Below are 23,516 nucleotides of genomic sequence, written 5' to 3' on the forward strand. Positions count from 1 at the left end.
AGTTTTGTTTTCTTGTAAACTAAAGGAGAGTTTTGTATAAGGACCTAGGTAGGTCAAACCATTATTTTGTATAAGGCCGAGGTAGGTCAAACCGTTATTTTGTATAAGGACCTAAGTAGGTCAGCAAATTATTTTGTACAAGGATTCCAGATGAGACATTTTTTGACTGTTATTAAGTTAAGCTTTATTTAAGTTAGCCAAAGGTGGCAGAGCACCTTGTTAGGAGTTATAGTTTTTATAACTGTTCCTTATTGTTATCAGTTTTTAAGGTCAAGGGACTGACCAAACCTGGGGCGCGGCTGTGTAGCGGAACAGTTAATATTGGCGCGCTATGTTCACCGTAGTTTAGTTGGTTGGTACGCGGACTTCTGTCCGTTGTACAGCGCGCGAGTAGCGTGGCTGGTTGGTACCCAGCGCGGGTATATAAGCGCGTGTCGCGCGCGCACTCACTCTCTTCCATTTCTCTCTTCCATTTCACTCGTCCATGGATTGCACTCTCCCATTGCACTGCTCACGTTGTGTGCTTTAGCTGTAAATTGTGGCGCGAAGCGTAGCACAGTTCCCGCTCAGAGACTTGGAGTTGCTGAAGCGTGTGTAGTACAGCTGTGGTCAGTCTCTCACTCAGGAAGAGCACTAGTTTAGTTCCGGTGAGTGTAGGGATTAGGAAATCTGGTTGGTACGGGAAGCATTCCAGTTCTTGACGATTATTGGAAAGGGGCCAATTCTTACAATTGAGCAGGACACACCTAAGTAGGACACACCTTAGTAGGACGCACCTAAGTAGGACGCATCTTATTGGGTCTCCAAGTAGTTACAATAAAGCAGTGAAGCCCTAAATACCCGAGTGTCTGATCTATTCATTGGACGTTAGCCCTTCCCCGAGTGTGTTCGTGAGGTTTGCGTGAGAGCGCGAGTGAGTGTGTTCCCTGAGCGCCTGGCGGTAGACTGCCCCAAAACGGACCTGTTCCCCTGGCCTTCCCCACAGCCGCTCGTCGGGTCGGCAGAGAGCAATATCCAAGGCATCGTCGACACAAGACCGCCACAATATTTCATATTAATATGAGCAAATTGGAAAGGAAATTTGTATTTTCGAGAAGGCGAGTGGACGAATGATCGCGAAAACACGTACTGTACGTTGCGAATAATAGCACCAAGTACACGATAAAAATCCATTACTAGCCAATTGCGGTATCGAATCAAGATACAGGAAGAAAGTTTGCTATCCAGGGTTTACTATTGGAAACAAGGTTGGAAATAAAGTGAGCACTGGGGACTAGGTTGCAAAAAACTAGACATCGCGCGCTCTCACAGGCACACATTTATAACGAGGTAGAAATTCAGTCACATGTACAAACACGTGCGTGTAGTAAACCTATAGGACTTGTTAACCAATCACGTAAGTGCAGCAACTCACGGAGCTTTTAAGCTCCACCAAGTCACTAACACCGAGTGGATTAAGCGTTGGTGCTATACGCATGACGTCAGAAATAAACCGTGTCTCTAAGCTCACACACTTTCCGTCCCATTATGAAACCTTGCAAAATCATTTGTGGTCGCTCACGGAATATGAAACAGGCAATTTGGTAAAATTTTGATTGAGGGTTTTAAATTAAAAGTCAAAAACCCTTTTTTGTGGCGCTAGAGGGCGCCCTTTCGAGGCATGACGTCAAAGTTATGGGTTTTTTGTTTTGTTTGGCATTCCTGACTTAACACTTCCATAATGTAATTGTCTATAGTAAAATGCTTCCGTTTTCGAGTTAGATTCAATTTCTTTTGAACATTCCGGTAACACCGGAAGTGAAGGTCAAGTGGTTTTGTGCCTGGGAATAACAAATGTTGCTCAAGGCACCGTCTACGACATCAAGAAAAAAGGAACACGATACTCTATTTAGTTCAAGAGATAACATAGCTCAAACTATTTTGTCAAATTGTGCCCTGAAATTGCTGTAATTTGATACCTGATGACGTCATGAAGACGTAACAAATAATATAACATATTCGTTACCATGGTACAAGTTGACACTAGGTTTAATGATTATCCCGTAAACCGTTCGGAAGAAATTTTGTTTGTTTTTTATTTCAGGCTAGTCTCTTTATTTTGAATTCACCAAACTTTGACCTTCCAGTAGACCCGGAAGTAAAGGTCAAGCAAGTTTACGTACACAACAAAAATGTTAAACAATCAATGGTCTATCTGATTACAGAATACAAACATCATTGATTATTTTGTGCAAGAGTAATAGGTGAAAGTAGTTGCTCAAGGCACTTTTTTCACCTAAAATCGCTTGTAATTTGACACCCAATTACGTCATCATGACGTCAGAGTAATATGCACCACTCGGGATAAGGATCGATTATGTTGACAGTTACAGCTTCATACCTTAAACCGTTTAGGAAAAAAACCGCGGAGAAGTATTGTGCAGAAAAAAAGACCTAAACAAAGATTAATCAAAACGATTTTAAACAGTGGTCGGGTTGTGCCCTACCACTTGAAATGATACCATGTAGTCAGTGGGCTTGTGGTAGCCCATATGCCTTTTCGGGTACATTCTTTGAAACTGTCATTATAGATACCTCAAGGAATTCAAAACCACTTGATGCCATTTTTTTGACCCTTTCATGACCATGACTTTAAAAAGTGGTGGTCTCTTGTGCAAAAAAAAGTGATTCAGATAAGTTCGCTTTTCTTTTTGGTATTTAGACAGCTCACCCAAGAGCTACATCACGAGAATAAACATTTCCAGAATTTTGGGGTTGGGGCCACATTTTATAGAAGCGGGGGGGGGGGGCAAATGTCATTAACAGAAAATCGAGCTGTAACGGACATTTTTTGTGTGTGTTTTTGGTTTTTGTTTCCATGCAGTACAGTAACCGGGTGGACAGTATGCTTTCCTGTCAAATCATAAAAAAAATTCCTTTTGGGGGTGTGTCACACTTTTTTTCATCATAGGGGGCATATTCCAAAATTGGGCTTGCGGGAGCCAATATGCATTACAGGTATACATTCTTTTAAACTCTCAGGATCACCTATGGATACCACTACGAAGTCCAAAAAAAAAATCGCTTGGTCCCAATTTTGCCAACGCCGCTAGGGTTGCCATTTGAATTTCCAAATGGCAGCCATTTTAAAAATCTATCCTACATATTGTACTCATATAAATTGACAAAATAATCGACTTTTGAGACATTTATGTTCTGATCTTTTATATTATATCCTGAATACAATGCTGACCCTCATTGACAGTACACTCAAACTGTAACAGCCGTTTTAAACTTCAAAATTTTTTGACTGTTATTAAGTTAAGCTTTATTTAAGTTAGCCAAAGGTGGCAGAGCACCTTGTTAGGAGTTATAGTTTTTATAACTGTTCCTTATTGTTATCAGTTTTTAAGGTCAAGGGACTGACCAAACCTGGGGCGCGGCTGTGTAGCGGAACAGTTAATATTGGCGCGCTATGTTCACCGTAGTTTAGTTGGTTGGTACGCGGACTTCTGTCCGTTGTACAGCGCGCGAGTAGCGTGGCTGGTTGGTACCCAGCGCGGGTATATAAGCGCGTGTCGCGCGCGCACTCACTCTCTTCCATTTCTCTCTTCCATTTCACTCGTCCATGGATTGCACTCTCCCATTGCACTGCTCACGTTGTGTGCTTTAGCTGTAAATTGTGGCGCGAAGCGTAGCACAGTTCCCGCTCAGAGACTTGGAGTTGCTGAAGCGTGTGTAGTACAGCTGTGGTCAGTCTCTCACTCAGGAAGAGCACTAGTTTAGTTCCGGTGAGTGTAGGGATTAGGAAATCTGGTTGGTACGGGAAGCATTCCAGTTCTTGACGATTATTGGAAAGGGGCCAATTCTTACAATTGAGCAGGACACACCTAAGTAGGACACACCTTAGTAGGACGCACCTAAGTAGGACGCATCTTATTGGGTCTCCAAGTAGTTACAATAAAGCAGTGAAGCCCTAAATACCCGAGTGTCTGATCTATTCATTGGACGTTAGCCCTTCCCCGAGTGTGTTCGTGAGGTTTGCGTGAGAGCGCGAGTGAGTGTGTTCCCTGAGCGCCTGGCGGTAGACTGCCCCAAAACGGACCTGTTCCCCTGGCCTTCCCCACAGCCGCTCGTCGGGTCGGCAGAGAGCAATATCCAAGGCATCGTCGACACAAGACCGCCACAATATTTCATATTAATATGAGCAAATTGGAAAGGAAATTTGTATTTTCGAGAAGGCGAGTGGACGAATGATCGCGAAAACACGTACTGTACGTTGCGAATAATAGCACCAAGTACACGATAAAAATCCATTACTAGCCAATTGCGGTATCGAATCAAGATACAGGAAGAAAGTTTGCTATCCAGGGTTTACTATTGGAAACAAGGTTGGAAATAAAGTGAGCACTGGGGACTAGGTTGCAAAAAACTAGACATCGCGCGCTCTCACAGGCACACATTTATAACGAGGTAGAAATTCAGTCACATGTACAAACACGTGCGTGTAGTAAACCTATAGGACTTGTTAACCAATCACGTAAGTGCAGCAACTCACGGAGCTTTTAAGCTCCACCAAGTCACTAACACCGAGTGGATTAAGCGTTGGTGCTATACGCATGACGTCAGAAATAAACCGTGTCTCTAAGCTCACACACTTTCCGTCCCATTATGAAACCTTGCAAAATCATTTGTGGTCGCTCACGGAATATGAAACAGGCAATTTGGTAAAATTTTGATTGAGGGTTTTAAATTAAAAGTCAAAAACCCTTTTTTGTGGCGCTAGAGGGCGCCCTTTCGAGGCATGACGTCAAAGTTATGGGTTTTTTGTTTTGTTTGGCATTCCTGACTTAACACTTCCATAATGTAATTGTCTATAGTAAAATGCTTCCGTTTTCGAGTTAGATTCAATTTCTTTTGAACATTCCGGTAACACCGGAAGTGAAGGTCAAGTGGTTTTGTGCCTGGGAATAACAAATGTTGCTCAAGGCACCGTCTACGACATCAAGAAAAAAGGAACACGATACTCTATTTAGTTCAAGAGATAACATAGCTCAAACTATTTTGTCAAATTGTGCCCTGAAATTGCTGTAATTTGATACCTGATGACGTCATGAAGACGTAACAAATAATATAACATATTCGTTACCATGGTACAAGTTGACACTAGGTTTAATGATTATCCCGTAAACCGTTCGGAAGAAATTTTGTTTGTTTTTTATTTCAGGCTAGTCTCTTTATTTTGAATTCACCAAACTTTGACCTTCCAGTAGACCCGGAAGTAAAGGTCAAGCAAGTTTACGTACACAACAAAAATGTTAAACAATCAATGGTCTATCTGATTACAGAATACAAACATCATTGATTATTTTGTGCAAGAGTAATAGGTGAAAGTAGTTGCTCAAGGCACTTTTTTCACCTAAAATCGCTTGTAATTTGACACCCAATTACGTCATCATGACGTCAGAGTAATATGCACCACTCGGGATAAGGATCGATTATGTTGACAGTTACAGCTTCATACCTTAAACCGTTTAGGAAAAAAACCGCGGAGAAGTATTGTGCAGAAAAAAAGACCTAAACAAAGATTAATCAAAACGATTTTAAACAGTGGTCGGGTTGTGCCCTACCACTTGAAATGATACCATGTAGTCAGTGGGCTTGTGGTAGCCCATATGCCTTTTCGGGTACATTCTTTGAAACTGTCATTATAGATACCTCAAGGAATTCAAAACCACTTGATGCCATTTTTTTGACCCTTTCATGACCATGACTTTAAAAAGTGGTGGTCTCTTGTGCAAAAAAAAGTGATTCAGATAAGTTCGCTTTTCTTTTTGGTATTTAGACAGCTCACCCAAGAGCTACATCACGAGAATAAACATTTCCAGAATTTTGGGGTTGGGGCCACATTTTATAGAAGCGGGGGGGGGGGGGGCAAATGTCATTAACAGAAAATCGAGCTGTAACGGACATTTTTTGTGTGTGTTTTTGGTTTTTGTTTCCATGCAGTACAGTAACCGGGTGGACAGTATGCTTTCCTGTCAAATCATAAAAAAAATTCCTTTTGGGGGTGTGTCACACTTTTTTTCATCATAGGGGGCATATTCCAAAATTGGGCTTGCGGGAGCCAATATGCATTACAGGTATACATTCTTTTAAACTCTCAGGATCACCTATGGATACCACTACGAAGTCCAAAAAAAAAATCGCTTGGTCCCAATTTTGCCAACGCCGCTAGGGTTGCCATTTGAATTTCCAAATGGCAGCCATTTTAAAAATCTATCCTACATATTGTACTCATATAAATTGACAAAATAATCGACTTTTGAGACATTTATGTTCTGATCTTTTATATTATATCCTGAATACAATGCTGACCCTCATTGACAGTACACTCAAACTGTAACAGCCGTTTTAAACTTCAAAATGGCCGCCACTTACAGTTTATATTAAAGATATAATTTGCACTCATTGGAAAAAGTCTAAAATTGACAAAGTTCATTAAGTCACAGAGCAAAGTTATCAAGCTCAGACGATTAAGCGAATGAAATATAAATCACTTGTAACTGAACAAAAGTTTGATGAGGCATTTTATATCCATTTCATGACCTTATTCAGAAAAAAAAGCTTGAGACCGACAGGTATCAGGGGTTATATTCAGATCTGGGTGGATTTCACAAGATTTGTTTTGTTTTAGTACTTTTAAACATTAATTTATTATGGAATAAAAATGTATGTATACCAAATGTATAATTATTATGATCAGTGCTACCTCCAGATTAGATATATCAGGAAAACTTGATAACCAAAGCCTCTTTCAAGAGGTATGCCTGTAACCTTTCATTCTTGTTCACATAGGAAAAGAAGTCTAGAAAGTCAAAGTAAACGATAAGTTGTTAAGTCATTTTATAAGGGCCGGGGGAACTTTTACGACATCTTTTAGCCACTATCAACCCTCGTCCAGCCAAGCTAGAGCGGATCTGGCTCAATAGGAGGGAGAATTAAATCCTGCTTCCAAACAGATGCTTGGCAATGTTCTCTAAAGATGTGTTTCGTCCATGCATAGGTGGACAGATTGGGCAACTTGACTGACACGACTCTATGATATACTGACGTTTGCATTTCTATAGCAGTATGACAGCTTCCGGACTACGCAAGTTGTGATACAACCATAGAGATAGACCAACAGGATAGCCAAAAACAAATTTACACAGACATATTGAAATTGTTTTAAGATATTCCTAAACTTCAAGTTTTTGATGGTGGGCCCCTCTATGGTGAAAAATGGCATCGAAAATATAACCTTAAATTAAGCCATGTATACACAAAAATTGCCAATACCAGTTTGTCCATACGCATGTATGTAGGCATCATTATGGCAGTTCTTTGGCACGCAGTGCTATTGTTTTGGCCAAGTTTCAAATACTTGCATGTGGAAAAACTGGTTTTTGACCGTTTCTCTGTAAATATTTTTCCCCTATCCCCACCTAACTCTCATGTAAACAAAGCGTGACGACATTAGGTATCAGGTCTATTCAACCAACAACTGTGCAACTGCAAGATGTTCCTGCAAAGCCACTACTTTGTACTGAACTGTGCAGATGTGAGGCTGAAGAGATGTGTGCAAATACAGCCAGCCACCCTGATGCTGACACTTTTTGCGAACTAATAAAATGACTAATACAATTCCAGGAAAGCATTTAACCAGTTCAAATTACAAATATATATATTAAATATAATTCAAATCTTGTGTAATCCACCCACATCTGGATTTAACTTGTGAAACTATGTACAGTTATCTGTAGGTCTCAAGCTTTTTTCTGAATAAGGTCAATGTATATCAATTATAAAGGATTAAGACACAAATATATTAAAAGACGATTATTTTGTCAATTTATATGTGTGTAATATGTGGGATAGATGTTTAAAATGGCTGCCATTTGGAGTTCAAAATGGAAACACTAGGGCGTTGGGAAAAAATGGGACCAAGCGATTTTTTTGACTTATTTAGGTGCCAATAGGTGATGCTGAGAGTTTCAAAGAATGTTTACCTGTAATGTACATTGGCTCCCGCCAGCCCACTTTTGGAATATGCCCCCTTTAATGAAACAAAGTGTGACACACCCCAAAAGGGAACAATTTTTGTATGATTTGACAGGTACGCATTCTGTCTACTCGGTTTACTGTACTGAATGGAAATAAAAACCAAAAACACCAAACAAATCTCCGTTACAGATTGATTTTCTGTAAATGACATTTGCCCCCTGATTTTATACAAATTTGGCCCCACCCCAAAAGAGGCAAATTTCTGGATTGTTTTTCTCGTGATGTATGCTCTAGGGTGAGCTGTCTCAATGCTGAAAAGAAAAGTGAAATAATCTGAATCATTTTTTTGTGCACGAAGCCACCACTTTTTAAAGTCATGGCCCCGCGCATAAAACGGTCAGAAAAAAATGGCATCAAGAGTTTCAAAAAATGTACCCAAAAATGCATATGGGAGGTCTTTTTCGCCCGTAAGCCCACTGACAACTGAATGAATACCATTTTTTTTTGGTAAGTAATACATAAATAAACCAGACGAATAGAGTTAACTCAATATTTGTCTTTAAAAAAAATCAATAGTTTTATTCCATTTTCCAACTCGTCAACAAGAATTAATCCATTCAATCTCTATAAAGGAATTTTGCGGAAGAGCGCGGATAAAAAAATCTCGTTCCAAAAATTTGGCGTAACACAATGTGCTGTTGATGGTAAAAACATATTGTCTATTTTAAGCCATTTTTAATATTCTTCCTTACCTTTAATTTCTTTCGCAAGCAGGGCGAGGGAACCACCTGCAAAATACATCAAAAATAAAAACATTCCTCCCGTAAGTCCTTCCATTGCTTCCAACAAGCAACAAGCGAGCTGCCGCGAATTGGCTACAAGTTTCACTCGGCGATGCTCACTGAAATGACACTGCTTCCACTAAACAAGCGAGCTGATGCGAAACTGAGTGCAATAATAAAAAAAAATGTCACTCGAACTGTCTCTTTCATCGTCCCTTCGCAACCAAAATACGTATTAGGCAGTTCCCATGGAAACGTTTCCCTTGTAACAAAATAACCTGCCTTTTGACTGACATTGCTATTAAATTACGCGAGCGGCATCGAAGTGGTTACCATGCAGTTTCGACATCTCTGAAAAAACAATTGAGCAGTTTTTATGGAAACTGTTTTCATCATAACAATACAAGTGTCTTTTGTCTAAAAAAAATATTTTAAATGCGCTTAATTTTGCCTTGAGAAAGAGCTCTGCTTGCTTTTGCATCGGCCCTTATAGTTGGAATTACTTTCTCATCACTATTAAAGCAACAACCAAAAAGGCAATTAGTCACTTGTTGCTTCATTGAACACAACCGCCGTGCGGTCCACACAATTAGATTGCTTGAATGTTCTTTTATTTCTCGTCAGGTGTGTCGGTAGCTTTGAAATAATGAAGTAAATTCTGTCCTTGACGCGCCTAATGAACAGATGTAATTAGTTTGGAAAAATGATAAACACAATAGCCTGATGTCTGGCGTCAGTAAAAATTAACGAATCTGCATCCTACTTAAAATGATTAAAATGTGATACTCTTTCGATATATGTTTGATGACATTTGAAGTGTACCGTCATCGTGTATTCATATCATCACATACCGGTAGACATTTCAAACAGCCGAAACAGCTTGTGTTTGTCCACACACACATTTCTAGTTTAAATATGACGTCATCAGTGGTCACGTGGCGTCATTTTAAAAGTGCATATTTTAAGATTGTGTCTCTAAAGAACCAAGTCCGATTGGAAAATTGGAAATTGGTATACATGTATGTACATGGACGTGTTGCAAACAAAGATTGGGTTAGCATCACTATGACGTCGTCATGGTTCACGAGACGTCATCTTAAAGGTGTATAGTTTAAAGTCCTTTGTTTGAAGATCGTAGTCATGGAGCGATGTTTTTACATAGAATTTATACCTGACTACATATATTTATGGTCAAAACAATACATTTCAGAATAAAAAAAAACAATGCGGAAAAGCCCTATGTTCTGTTCATCGAAAAGACATAGATCTAGTTTTTATTCTTATTTCTTTTTAATTTTTATTTTTAATTTTTTTTGTAAATAAAATTAGAAATAGAAATGCATTTATCACATTCTCTGACCCTCAAAACAGGTCTGGACAATTCATTTGCCATGTGTGTTTGTCTATAGTTACAGAGATATTGGAGAAATAAATATGGGTGACGTACAGCAAAATCCTAACATTGCCTGGCCGTGAAAATTCGAAAACTCAGCGGAGCCTATAGAGCTGGACACCGCGTGACATGGGGCGCTTTTCATCGTAATGTAGGGGCCTACATGAATACAAATTGCAACAGGCTTGTAAAACTTGTAAAACACGTGAACTTGCGTGCTTACATCCTATAGGGCCTAACCTTACTTTAAGAACAGTTAATCGTTCCCCCCCCTCCCTACCCCCCCCCCCTTCAACCACTAATGATGATTGAAATGCCGGAACAAATGGAATGCTCCTACATTTTTCTAAAATTTCCTTAGAATGCAGGGGGGGGGGGAGGTGGGGTCCGGGGCTCGGGGGCCGGACAGGTGTCACATGAAAATTCGACTCCTATGAAAATCGGACCCCTTTTCCCCTATTATTGGTTAATCCCTCGCACGTGACAGGTCATACTCTCCCGAAACGATCCTAAAAATAGCATAGTATCGTGCTCACGCGTGCGCATTACTACCAATGAGTCCACATTTCATGGAGTTGGATATTCACGCTACACCGGCGTGCCTTACCCCCCCCCCCCCCCCCCCCCCCCCCCGCCTTTCACATCAACACCCCCACCCCCACAAACACACGCACACTCTCACCAGGTTTCCTGAAACGTAGATCCGCCCCTGCCATTTGTTTTATTATCAATTCTTAGGTTTTCTTTAAGGAAGAAAGTCAGATTTGACCAGTCACAGTGTGCAATCGCACAGTTATACACTTTTATTGTATCGTGTACCAGAAAGTGCAAGCTCAGTTGCAAAACATGACTTGATTTTAGTTTAGTTTAAGTAGTCTATGGATCATGAATTTTCAGCAAACCTGAAGGCTGGTTATAGCTTTCCTGTCACCGGCTTTTATCATAAAAGTACGCTTGTGGAATGATATGAAAAATAATAACAATCTCTTTAAAAGCACGCTTGACTTTCATGTAAAATTATAATCCCTTTCAAAAACCGAACCCCACGCCTATAGCTCAGAATACCGATAGCTGATTCAATGACTCCAACCTCGAAAACGATGTTCAAATAATTATCTTTTGCTAAGAAAATATTAGTTAAAGGATGGAGGAAAGTGGTAAGAAATTGCTTCAGATCACACCACAGAACATCTAGAATCCAATTTTTTCGGGGCCCCTAAGCGGGCCCCGAACCCCCACGCCGTAAGGGCTTCGCGCTTCGCGCTCGCATCAGTTCTGATCAAGGTATGTCCCCCCCCCCACTTTTGAGAAGCGATTGACGCCCCTACATGACGCCCCCCCCCCCCATGAAATGTTCCAATATTAATATTAATATGAAATGTGATACTGCATATTGTTTCGTTAAGATTGTAACAGTTTCAAAGTTAATTGAATAAAAATCGTGTTTTCGTAACTCACGCCATGCTCGCGCTGATACGAATTGACTCTGTTTTTACCCCAGACACCGCATACAAAAACAAACGCTAATGTAACGCACATGCAGGCACCAGACTATTCCTCATTTGCATACGTGTTCAAAAATCTTGCACATGCAAATGATCCAATACCAGGGTGAGAGAGCAGCAGGTAGTGATGGGCGCGTACTGCTCGATACCCTGGGTACGAGGTTGCATCACCCTTAACCAGCGCCCTGTTTGCAGGGCGGGGGGTACGAGCGAAAAAAATGTGTCCACATGGTCCGCAATGAAAAAGAAATCACATCCGTATGGTGTGTATGCATTTCTATGACAAACTTTTCGGATAGTATTTGCGCGCATTGGCCAACCGCGGTCTACAGCTGCAGCCAGATGCTTTATACATAGGTCATGATAAATGACCCAGAATGCCATCCAAACTTCCTTCACAAGATTCTGTGAAGCTTATCTGCCCTTCCCAGCGCCCCGTTTGCAGGGCGGGGGGTACGAGCGAACGCCGCTCATGCTATGCGCCCCAACGCCCCTGCCACTTAGTGCCAGTAATCAAAGGAGGAAGGGTAATTTATCAGTGAGCAGAATTAAAGCTGAAAAGTAGACCCAGGAACCCCAGGGGATGCTATATTATAGAAGTCCCTTTTTCGAATTTTGACTTGGGTCGGTAGTACGCCCAAAGTCAAAATACGAAAGAAGCCGGGGAGTTCTGGGCCCCAGTTACTGGGTCTAGCAGAAAGGTAAATTCCGGTAAAGGCAGAAAAGCAGAATCTTCTTCCGGACAACAGGGGCCGTATCATAAGTCCGACGCCTCATAGGTCCGACGCCTCATAAGTCCGAAATTTCGGACTTATGAGGCGTCGGACCTATGAGGCATAAAATCTATTTATTCCGCCTCATAGGTCCGACGCCTCATAGGTCCGACGCCTCATAGGTCCGACGCCTCATAGGTCCGACGCCTCATAGGTCCGACGCCTCATAAGTCCGACATATTAAACGCCTCGTTCTTCCGTTGTCGGACTTATGAGGCGTCGGACTTATGAGGCGTCGGACCTTTGAGGCGTCGGACTTATGGGCCTTTATTTGGTTAGGGATTGCGATTTTGTCGGACTTAGGCGTCGGACCTATGAGGCGTCGGACCTATGAGCGGACCCCGAAAATCAGATGGCCATATACATGTATGTACACCATCATTGACTTAGAATGCCGTAGGCGAGAGTGGCAACAGAAGTATTTATTAAGGAAATGGCATGGTGCGAGTAGGAAGAGTACATGTAGGAGGCCTTCACAATGGTGTAACTGCATGGGGACCCATTTGCACCGGGGGGGAGCATTTTTAACATATATAAATATTTTGGAGTGGAGAAACCAAGAGGGGAGGGGCGCAAAGGCGGATCCAGGCAAGGGCGGATCCAGAACACAATTTTAGGGGGGGGGGGCAAAAAAAAAATTGGACCCCCCAAAAGTGGGTCCAAACAATTAGGGCGTGGGGTTCGGGGCCCGCTTAAGGGCCCCGAAAAAAAATTTGGATTCTAGATGCTCTGTGGTGCGATCTGAGGCAATTTCTGACCACTTTAACCAATGTTTTTTTGAGGAAAAGATGGTGGTTTACTCATTGCCTGCCTTTATTGCGATGTCACATAAAAAAAAAAATTGGTCTCGTTTTTTTTTTTTTGGGGGGGGCCATGGCCCCCTTTGCCCCCCCCCCCCCTGGATCCGCCCTTGGATCCGGGGGGGGGGAAACAGGGCCCCCCCCCCCCCAACAAACCCATTTTTACCCCTCAGCCGAGAGGCTCGAGGGGTATTGTCATCGCCTAGGGCGTCCGTCTGGATGTATGTCTGTCCGTTCTGACCAGACCACCCTTGTGGGGTGATGTTCCTTTCAGAACACATCACCCCACTTTTTACACAATGGAAAAACATCACCCCAGAAGGGAATCTTTAGAAAAAGGGATAATGGGAACACAATGCTATCACCCCACAAGTCCGTCTGGCTAGAACGTCCGTCCGTCCGTCCGTCCGTCCGGGCAGCTTAGTTTCCGGATGATAACTTGAGTTAGAAATGTTGTTTGGGGTTGTAACTTCGGTAGAGGGTTGCCCTTGGGAGTAGGCAAGTTGGGATTGGTTTTGGGGTCAAAAGGTCAAAGGTCAAGGTCACCATGGTGAGTTAAAGGTACATGGTTTCCGGATAACTTGAGTTAGAAATGAGATTTTGATGTCTAACTTTGGTAGGGGGTTGCCTTTGGGAGTAGGCAAGTTGCGATTGGTTTTGGGGTCAAAAGGTCAAAGGTCAAGGTCACCGTGGTGAGTTAAATGTAAATGGTTTCCGGATGATAACTTGAGTTAGAAATGAGATTTTGGTGTCTAACTTTGGTAGAGGGTTGCCCTTGGGAGTAGGCAAGTTGGGATTGGTTTTGGGGTCAAAAGGTCAAAGGTCAAGGTCACCGTGGTGAGTTAAATGTAAATGGTTTCCGGATGATAACTTGAGTTAGAAATGAGATTTTGGTGTTTGACTTAGGTAGGGGGTTTCCCATTGGTACAGGCATGTTGGGACTGGTTCTGGGGTCAAAGGCCAAAGGTCAAGGTCACCATGTTGAGTTAATGGTTTCCGGATGATAACTTGACTCTGGCTGAGGGGTTTCAACAGCAACGCTATTATTTTTTTTTTTTAAGTGACGTCGCAATAAAGGCAGGCACTGCCTACAACAACATCTTTTCCCAAAAAAAATTGGTTAAAGTGGTCAGAAATTGCCTCAGATCGCACAACAGAGCATCTAGAATCCAAAACAAATTTTGACCCTCTTTTGGGGGACACAAATTGTTTTGGGCCCCCCACAAAATTGTGTCCTGGGTCCGCCCTTGGAGGGGCGGTTTAATTTATATCAGGGATGTACACGCAGAGATAACAAAGGCTGAAAATTCGACAAAATAACTTTTTTTACAACTTTTTTTAAACTCGTAATTTCATCCTTTGAAATTATAAAGCTTTTGGATTCAAAAAAGTCTGATTTCAGACCGAAATTTCCAAGTTCTCATGCTTAAGTGTTATGTACCTAAACTGTTCTGAAGAACATTTTGCTTCATTAAAAGACATGTTGATACAGAAATGGACCTTCACACTGATTTAACAGTTTAAACATGATTCAAGATTATCTTCAAAGGAAACCACTGGTTCTACATCTTGCACTGCAGTAGCACGGACAAGTTATTAGTTTTAAAGGCACTAAAGATCAATTTTTTATGTGAATTTTTTTTTTGAGGCAACTTAATTCCTCAAAATGTTACGAAGGGTGCAGTCATTAACAACTAACTTACTTACGTTTCAGCTCAGTGGATTTTGAGAAAAACAGAAAACATGCAATCTGAGCAAGGATTTTCTCATTAAATTGGAAGGTACATTTCCGGGTTATTGCAGATGTTTCTATTGTCTTTAAGGTTTAATTAGAGGAAGAGGTTAGATTCTTTACAATTTCATGTCCTTGAATAAAAATAAAGTGACATTTTGACAGCATGAAAACACTATTACAAATATGTTGATGAATACAGTACAAAATAAAAAATGAAACTTTTGAAAGGTACAAACATTTTAATGTTTGTACCTTTCAAAAGTTTCATTTTGAAAGGTATGTAAAAACTTATTGTATGTAAAAACCATACACAAAAATAATTCCTTCCGCTTTATGTATTATCAAATAAGTTACAAAGAAATATACGCTTAAATAAAAAAAAAATTAAAAAGGGACCAAAGGAGGTTTCAAAAAAAGTGAAACATCAGGAATGCCTAATAAACTATCTTCAGGCTAGCCATGTAATATAATACATGTACACACCTTCACTTCTTTTGGCAGTTATCATACTTATTTGTTTAAGGCCACTGGATCCCCCCCCCCCCCCCATTTGTTTGTGGTGAGGAAACAAAAATTAAATATCCAGTGGTCCACATTTGTAAAAAATAATTTTGGAGAACACACAGTACAAAAGCTTACAATGCACCATTTGCAAGGTTAAGCGCACATGAACATTCATATCAAGAACAGCACCCCCTGGTGTCACAAGGTGTCCATCCCCCCCCCCCCCAAAAAAAAGAAGCTTTTTGAATGACCATGACTGGGCAATTTTAGGATTCTGCCGTATGGGTCATCCCCATCCCCCACTGGCCAACACGCATGCATGCAACTGGAATGCTCTCTCAGTGACAAAGTCACAAACTTCATTCAAGTCGATCGAACCAAATGCGATTCAGGATTCTGAAATCTTTTTAGACGGGAATGTCATAACCGAATAAAACAAAATCTGGCTGGTATATAGAATACAGCTCGCGCATAAGATCATTGGGTACTTGTGAATAATATTCCCTGAGCAACTTTTGTTCTGAGGTTTTCTTCTGTCCCTGAGCGTAGCTGACAAGATGGTCAATCTGCAGTCGCTTCAGCACATAGGGGATATCATCTGACGCCTCCTCCAGCTTTCCAATGATGTCATATCTGATCTCACATGGCAGGTTCTGATGAAATATTGGTTTCCAGTGAGGATTTGTACGATGTGCAGGGGAGTCTATTAAATATCTTATAAATTCTGTGAGAGTTACATTGTCTGTGGCCAAAGAGCCTTCCGATCTCGCACGGTACTTTTGGATGATGCTTCTTCCCATTTCTGTAAAAACACTGTTGTGATGGTTGACAAACTTATCCCTGTAGGCTGAGAGAATGCGAGCCAGTGGATTTCTTACAAACATGAAGGTTGTATATTTAGAGAGACGTTGGTGTATCTCTGTTGAATTAAACCTTGGCATCCAGTGTAATGCTTTATGACTGTACAACTTCTGATTAGGCACATTCTTGAAGCCGCCAAGATCTTCAACAAGCAACCGCTCCCAGTTTGTAGATCCTACTTTGTAGACAATACTATAGATAAATTGATGTTCGTCATTTACAATCAGTGGACGTAATCTGCCTGGCTTGGCTGCTAGTGAGCTCACCCGCTCCAATGAAATGTTGTAATGATTTAAACAAGCTTTGCGGAGAGCATTTATGCGGGTTTGATGTTTTTCATCCATCTTTTTCAACCATGCCTGTTCATCCTGTAAATGAGAAATAAAAAGCCAAACCAGTCTTTTGTTATGAACAATAAATGATAAATGACATTTGACATGTTTGATGTGTTGTATTAGTATTACCGCATCTATGTCTATTCTATATTCACTTTTTCTTTTCAAGTCTAGCAACAACTACTTTCATCTGATTTAAATTTCCAGATTGCCAGCATTTAGTACAATCTTCATGTACTTTAATGTCCGATTTCAATAGGCCAGTTTGGTATTCTACTGCACTTGTGAGTATCAGGATCTTATAACTTTTCTCTTTAGGATAAACATAAACAATTTGCAATACAATCAAACTGAAAGCAACTGAATAGAAAGTAATCCTGGATATCATGAGAAAAACTTCATTTATTCAACAGACATGACAGAATATAGGGCAGACTTGGAATGGAAAAAATGGCTAGATAAAAATGTAAACCACAGAACAAGTACATGTGTACAATGTACATGTACATGTACATGTTTTGTGACACTGGAAGTGTTTTGTGACCTGGACGTGTTTTGTGACACTGGAAGTGTTCATGCAAAGTACTTTACCTTTAGATTTGTGTCAGCAACTAGTGCATTATCTTCTGTTTCTCTACTGTTACTCAAGTCCCTTCCAATCAATCCTAAAAATCATACAAAAGTACAAATAATTCCTTGCCAAATCACCCACTTGTAAAAATGAGGAAACTTGTCAAGTATCCAACTCAGGTATGTATGATTTTTCGTTGTGTGTAATACAAATAGGCAAACAGTGTTTCTCCCAACTCTGAGTTGTTGCTGAGATATGTCCTCCCTAACAAAAAAGTATAGTTTCATCATCACTGAAGTTGATTTGCATTTTCAAAGACAGAATCATGAACGTCTCAAAGGAAAATCCTAAAGTACACGGACTCAAATGTGTAAGATTCAGTGGTCACATGTACACCAGCAAGGTTTTTTTTCTTCAGAGAATTTTTTGCTTCAGTTTCCAAAGGAACCTTTTATTTGCAATTTTTGTAACCTTCACTAGGCCTGGTGCTGACAACACTTTTATTTATTACTTACAATATACATGTAGACACAAATGCCTACCATTCAGAACAAGAATGAGATCTTTAGCTAAACTTTACTGAGACCATAGCCCATGCCTGAAAAAAAGGTCTTCAGAGGAAATATTTTATCTTTACATTCCCCATCGATAATATTGGTCAATGGCCATTACCCATTTCAATGAAAGTTGCAGATCTTGGCATGTTTGTATTATGGCCTTTTCATACTGAGACATATCTCGGGGTTGACGCAGGGTTGAAATAATGCAGTGTTTCACACTTGAAAATTCTAGACCCTGCCTTAATCCTGAGATTTGACTTTGCCCGTGTTGAACTCAACCCTGCTCCAGACCAGGATTGAGATTTTCAACCCGGGTTTAAACTCTTGCCAGGGTTCAAAACAGTAGTAACCAAACCAAATAAGCTCGGTTTGTATGAAACAAATGTGAAACAATGCAGGGTTGTACGCTGGGTTTAAAAATACAAAACTCAACCCGGGGTTCTACTGGGTTCGCCCAGGGTTGAGTTCAACCCGGGTTGAGTGGCTCTAGTGTGAAAAGGCCTTTAGTTAAGTATGCAATATCTTTGTTTAAAAAAACTGATCCCCACATGCACATTGAAGAACTAAACACTTAAAAAGTTGCCGACAATTCGGTCCTGTGAGAGCAGGATCTTTCCCCTTTTGTGAATGTTTCTTTATTAACAAGTGTCATTCCATGATGGAAAAATTGTACTCGTGGATTGTACTTGCCTTTGTTCTTCAACTGACATGACTTCAGCCCCAAGATATACACGACAGTGAAGCCTATCATCAAGGTCAATCCCTTCTTAAGAGAAACACGAGCCATACTTTAATCTTGACTTCCACAGCTTGGAGACTTATCGCTTGTAGCATACCCCAAGTCGAATGACTGAATGCGAAAGAGCGTGGTTCACCAGTAGTTATCTACATAAAAATACAACAAGATAGCAAACTAAAATTGTATTCATCTAACTCATTCTTAAGTTTCGATGGCACCTAAAAAGCTGGCGAAATGGCACTGGATTAATTTTGTGGAAAGAGGGCAGGGTTTAGCTCTATTGAGTAGAGCGCTAGAACTTCGATACCCCCGTACCGAAGTTCCAGCACTCCACTCAGTAGAACTGGGGCAGGGTTTAGATTTATGAGAAATTTTCGAAAAAATTCAAAATCGAAATTAAAAAAAAAAGGAGTTCTAGTGCCCCAGTTACTGGGTCTAGGGGTAAAACACAGCAACGACGACAAAACACACCACTTGAAAACGAAGATGGCGACAATGCAGAACAAGTTGGAAAGAGTTCCATACCTGGACATCACTTGACACCTTTGCGCACACCCCTATGAGACAACCCCCCTGGTAAATTTGATTAAATGACTTATTAATTAAAGCAGTCTTTTAATTTAGTAATGTTTTGGTCACTGAAGTTTAATGACCTCTATTACCTCTATTAGGCCACAAAAAAAAATAAGTCGGTCTCTGGTCAGCGCGCGCGTCTATTTTAATTATGCGCGTCGATCTTTTTTTTTTCCAAAATGTTCCGCGCTAGCTCCAACAGCGCCCTCTATTTCCGCACCTCCTCAATTTTTTTTACCAAAGAGCACCAAGGAATGGGAAATTGCACCAAGGCAAATGATCGAAAGCACCAAGGCAAATTATGGTGGACACCAATGTACATGAGGACACCAAAAAAGCAAAATAGTACCCCACCTTGTCTGTACAATCCAAGCTTAAAGAAAAAAAAAAAAAAAAAAAATGCCGCGTGGCCGCGTCAATTCCGGAACTTTGGTCTGACCAGAGACCAAATATTTTTTTATTTTGGCCTTACTTAGGCATTGGCTGACCAACAAACAGTAAGAAATCCCGACTCCTTTATGCTAGTTACGACCGACCAATGTCAACATTTTTTAAAAAGGAGTTTTAGTGGTAGCCTTTGAACTTGACCATGGCTATTTGCCAACTCGGCTCGAACCAATTCGACTGTTGTACCAACTCAACCGTCGAGTGTTCAACTGGAAAAGTCAATTCATTCGTGTCTAACTCGTCCGTTGTCCACCTCATCCGTTGTCCAACTCGTCCGTTGTCCAACTCGTCCATTGTCCAACTGAACTCGTCCGCTGTCCAACTCATCCCTTGTATCATTGTACATGTATGATGTATCATGTAGTACCACATCGCGCGCCTGTTTGATTTATATCACGGATATGGCTATAAATATAATTCATTCACAGCAATATTCTAACTTGCTGAATGGATGGATGCAAGGAGGCCGTTGGTTCAATGGTTGTACTATTTGTGCAGAGTGCAACTTTGTCACTCCGAGCGGAATGTATCACAAAAGTTAATAAATTGATAAAACATAGATATAATGGATCGTAACCAAGGAATAACATTAATGAGGATCTATTACTTTATCAGGAAACTTTCGTTACCATACTTATTTGAGTACTAGTACTCAGGACTCAGCTAATCTAAAATGTGGCCAATTTACTGGACTACCTTCCTAAATAAAGGCCACAGGACCATGTACAAAAACATGTAGAAATTTGTCAAGTTTTTATTTTCACATTTAGACTTTATTTGTAGTATATTCACGTTTTAGAAGCACACTCACCCTCTTTAAAGCAATAGAAAATTAGTCCCCTCTTTTTCAGACGTTTATACTTCGTGTAATTTCCAGGTTTGTTTGCACACGTTGGCGTATCTTACTCCTAGAACTATGAGGCTCCACGTAGTGGAGCCTCATAGATCAAGAAGCCCGCAAAATTGCCTGCAGCACTGTGCACATAACACTAATAAAGTACAAAAACGTCCATCAAAATGGAGACATTTCACACAGAACCGCTGCACAGTTTGCCCCTATACTCCGTACTTTATCTCTTGACATACTCACGTATCATGCGCAGAACTAACATAGGTGGATTCTGTCGGTTTTTTGGCCAAATGATGAAAAATATGCCCTTCAGGCACTGAGCCAACCTGACACTTGAAACGTGCACGCATTATGATCGAGCGATGATTTTCGGTTCGCTCGGAGCGCGCCGCGGGGGGTACGGTACAAGCGAAATGATAGTATGTGCATGCGTACAAGTGCATGTACCGTACCCCCCGCGGCGCGTTCCGAGCGAACCGAAAATCATCGCTCGATCATATGCGTGCACGTTTCAAGTGTCAGGTTGGCTCAGTGCGGAAAGGGCATATTTTTCATCATTTTGGCCTAAAAACCGACAGAATCCACCTATATTAGTTCTGCGCATGATACATGAGTATGTCAAGAGATAAAGTACGGAGTATAGGGGCAAACTGTGCAGCGGTTCTGTGTGAAATGTCTCCATTTTGATTGACGTTTCTGTACTTTATTAGTGTTTTGTGCTGCAGGCAATTTTGCGGGCTTCTTGATCTATGACGTGGAGCCTCATAGTTCTAGGAGTAGGCGTATCTAAATTCCAACACGAAATTACACGAAAAATAGACGTCTAAAAAAGGGGGGATTAAATTTCTATCGCTTTATTATTACAACTAGGTGAGTGTGCTTAAACTTTAAAGCATAAATAAAAATAAAGTCTTAATCATGAATTAATGTGAAAATAAAATCTTGACAAAGTTCTACATGTTCTGGTACATTGTCCAAGTGTGGCCTTTATTTACAGAGGTAGTCCAGTAAATTGGCCATGTCACGCCCCAACTATGGTATCGGTCCCAACTATAGTTGGGCCTGTCCCAACTATAGTTGGGACGGTCCCAACTGTAGTTCCATAGTTGGGCTGGCCCAACTATAGTAGGGAGTTATCAAGGGGGCCCAACTATAGTTGGGCCACTCCAATCTTTTTATTTTGCGGTGTCCCAACTGTAGTTTACATTAATGTACAACTATAAAACGTTCCCTACAGCTCTGATACACGTCTGACTGTACTGGGGACCACTGAAATTAGCTATTGACGGGGCTAATCTATAGTTGGGCCAGCCCAGTCTTTTTATTTTGCGGTCCCAACTATAGTGTACGTTGTTGTACGATTATAAAACATTCCCTACAACTCTTATACACATCTGACTTGACTTGGGACCAATGAAATTATCTATGGGTGGGGCCCTATAGTTGGGCCACTGCAATATTTTTATTTTGCGGTCCCAACTATAGTTTACATTGATGTACTATAAAACATTCCCTACAGCTCTGTTACATGTCCGACTTTACTTGGGACCGCTTTGACATTAGCTATGGGTACGGTGGGGCCCATCTATAGTTGGCCGGCCACGCTAATCTTTGAATTTTGCAAAATGTTGCTGGACTAAAAAAACCCAGCTGGACAACTCATCCAATTATTAAGCAGCGGTGCCACGTGGCAGGCCGGCCCTGTATCAGTGTATGCAACACACATGCACGACGAATACATGGTGCCAGCATGCACCATGGAACTCCAGTCCTAACTATAGTTGGGCCAACCCAACTACCGCACTATAGTTGGGACAGTCCCCACTATAGTTTGGCCGACCCAACTGCCGCACTATAGTTGGGACACTCCCAACTATTGTTGGGACTGATGCGATAGTTGGGGCGTAACACTAACAGCCACATATATATTGGGCTACTCCTAGAACTATGAGGCTCCGCGTGAGCAAAATTGCCTACAGCACAAAACACTAATAAAGTACAAAAACGTCCATCAAAATGCAGCCATTTCACACAGAACCGCTGCACAGTTTGCCCCTATACTCCGTACTTTATCTCTTGACATACTCACGTATCTTGTGCGGAACTAACATAGGTGGATTCTGTCGGTTTTTAGGCCAAAATGATGAAAAATATGCCCTTTCCGCACTGAGCCAACCTGACACTTGAAACGTGCACGCATATGATCGAGCGATGATTTTCGGTTCGCTCGGAGCGCGCCGCGGGGGGTACGGTACAAGCGAAATGATGTGCATGCGTACAAGTACATGTACCGTACCCCCCGCGGCGCGCTCCGAGCGAACCGAAAATCATCGCTCGATCATATGCGTGCACGTTTCAAGTGTCAGGTTGGCTCAATGCGGAAAGGGTATATTTTTCATCATTTTGGCCTAAAAACCAACAGAATCCACCTATGTTAGTTCCGCACAAGATACGTGAGTATGTCAAGAGATAAAGTACGGAGTATAGGGGCAAACTGTGCAGCGGTTCTGTGTGAAATGGCTGCATTTTGATGGACGTTTTTGTACTTTATTAGTGTTTTGTGCTGCAGGCAATTTTGCGGGCTTCTTGATCTATGAGGCTCCGCTCACGCGGAGCCTCATAGTTTTAGGAGTATATATTGGGCTACAAATGATCAAGCTATTATAGGCGGACGCTCGAGTTCTCGGATCGGGTCAATGCAATGTTATGTGCTATTAAGGTGAAAACAAACTCTCGATAGCTTTGCTGCACAATACTCGATACTGACGATAGTCGAAAGCAAAGATCCTATAGCGCCGCTTGCGGCGCTTAGGATCTTTGGTCGAAAGTGATGCGCTCACCGTACCTCGGAATGTGTTCAACGCGCTAGCCACAACTCCAAAGTGCCTCCTGCCTCTAGAAGTAGGGTTTTGTAACATCGACGTCATGAAAGTGTTGTTACCTTTTGCGAATGCATACAAATTGCCGTGATTTCTCAACCACCATTCCGACCACAACACAGCAGCACATGGATGCACTACTGCCAGTACTGGTATGGCGCGGCACAGCCCCAAAAGTAAATAT

At 41.4% G+C, this 23,516-nt stretch overlaps 1 protein-coding gene and 1 long non-coding RNA gene across 4 annotated transcripts; one reads left to right on the top strand and one right to left on the bottom strand.

Annotated features, from left to right (window-relative positions):
• The first annotated feature begins 14,392 nt into the window (after window positions 1–14,392).
• On the top strand, window positions 14,393–15,387 carry LOC119731186. Its single transcript, XR_005271435.1, has 2 exons — window positions 14,393–15,241; window positions 15,290–15,387. It is a non-coding gene; the product is annotated as an uncharacterized LOC119731186 (long non-coding RNA).
• LOC119731185 (carbohydrate sulfotransferase 14-like) lies at window positions 14,776–23,468 on the bottom strand. Of its 3 annotated transcripts, none has more exons than XM_038204250.1 (4): window positions 23,299–23,468; window positions 18,535–18,729; window positions 17,305–17,378; window positions 14,776–16,746 (listed from the first exon to the last, which is right to left on the bottom strand). In XM_038204250.1, the coding sequence occupies exons 2-4, from the start codon at window positions 18,629–18,631 to the stop codon at window positions 15,925–15,927; spliced, it is 993 nt and encodes a 330-aa protein (XP_038060178.1). In that variant the 5' UTR covers window positions 18,632–18,729; window positions 23,299–23,468; the 3' UTR covers window positions 14,776–15,924. The 3 variants fall into 3 exon arrangements, with proteins under 3 accessions (XP_038060178.1, XP_038060179.1, XP_038060180.1); XM_038204251.1 differs by having other exon boundaries at window positions 23,395–23,467; XM_038204252.1 differs by lacking the exons at window positions 17,305–17,378; window positions 23,299–23,468 and having other exon boundaries at window positions 14,795–16,746; window positions 18,535–18,610.
• Window positions 23,469–23,516: the final 48 nt, after the last annotated feature.

Source organism: Patiria miniata, unplaced genomic scaffold (assembly GCF_015706575.1).
Source record: "Patiria miniata isolate m_02_andy unplaced genomic scaffold, ASM1570657v1 HiC_scaffold_23, whole genome shotgun sequence".
NCBI classification, from domain to species: Eukaryota; Metazoa; Echinodermata; class Asteroidea; order Valvatida; family Asterinidae; genus Patiria; species Patiria miniata.

What these genes read in the sequence shown, in the direction of transcription:
- LOC119731185 (XM_038204250.1), bottom strand. Translation starts at nt 18,631, where the DNA reads ATGGCTCGTGTTTCTCTTAAGAAGGGATTGACCTTGATGATAGGCTTC. An exon ending in ATGTCAGTTGAAGAACAAAG is followed by an intron (nt 17,379 to 18,534) that starts GCAAGTACAATC and finishes TATGATTTTTAG; the next exon opens with GATTGATTGGAAGGGACTTG. An exon ending in TTGCTGACACAAATCTAAAG is followed by an intron (nt 16,747 to 17,304) that starts GTAAAGTACTTT and finishes TCTCATTTACAG; the next exon opens with GATGAACAGGCATGGTTGAA.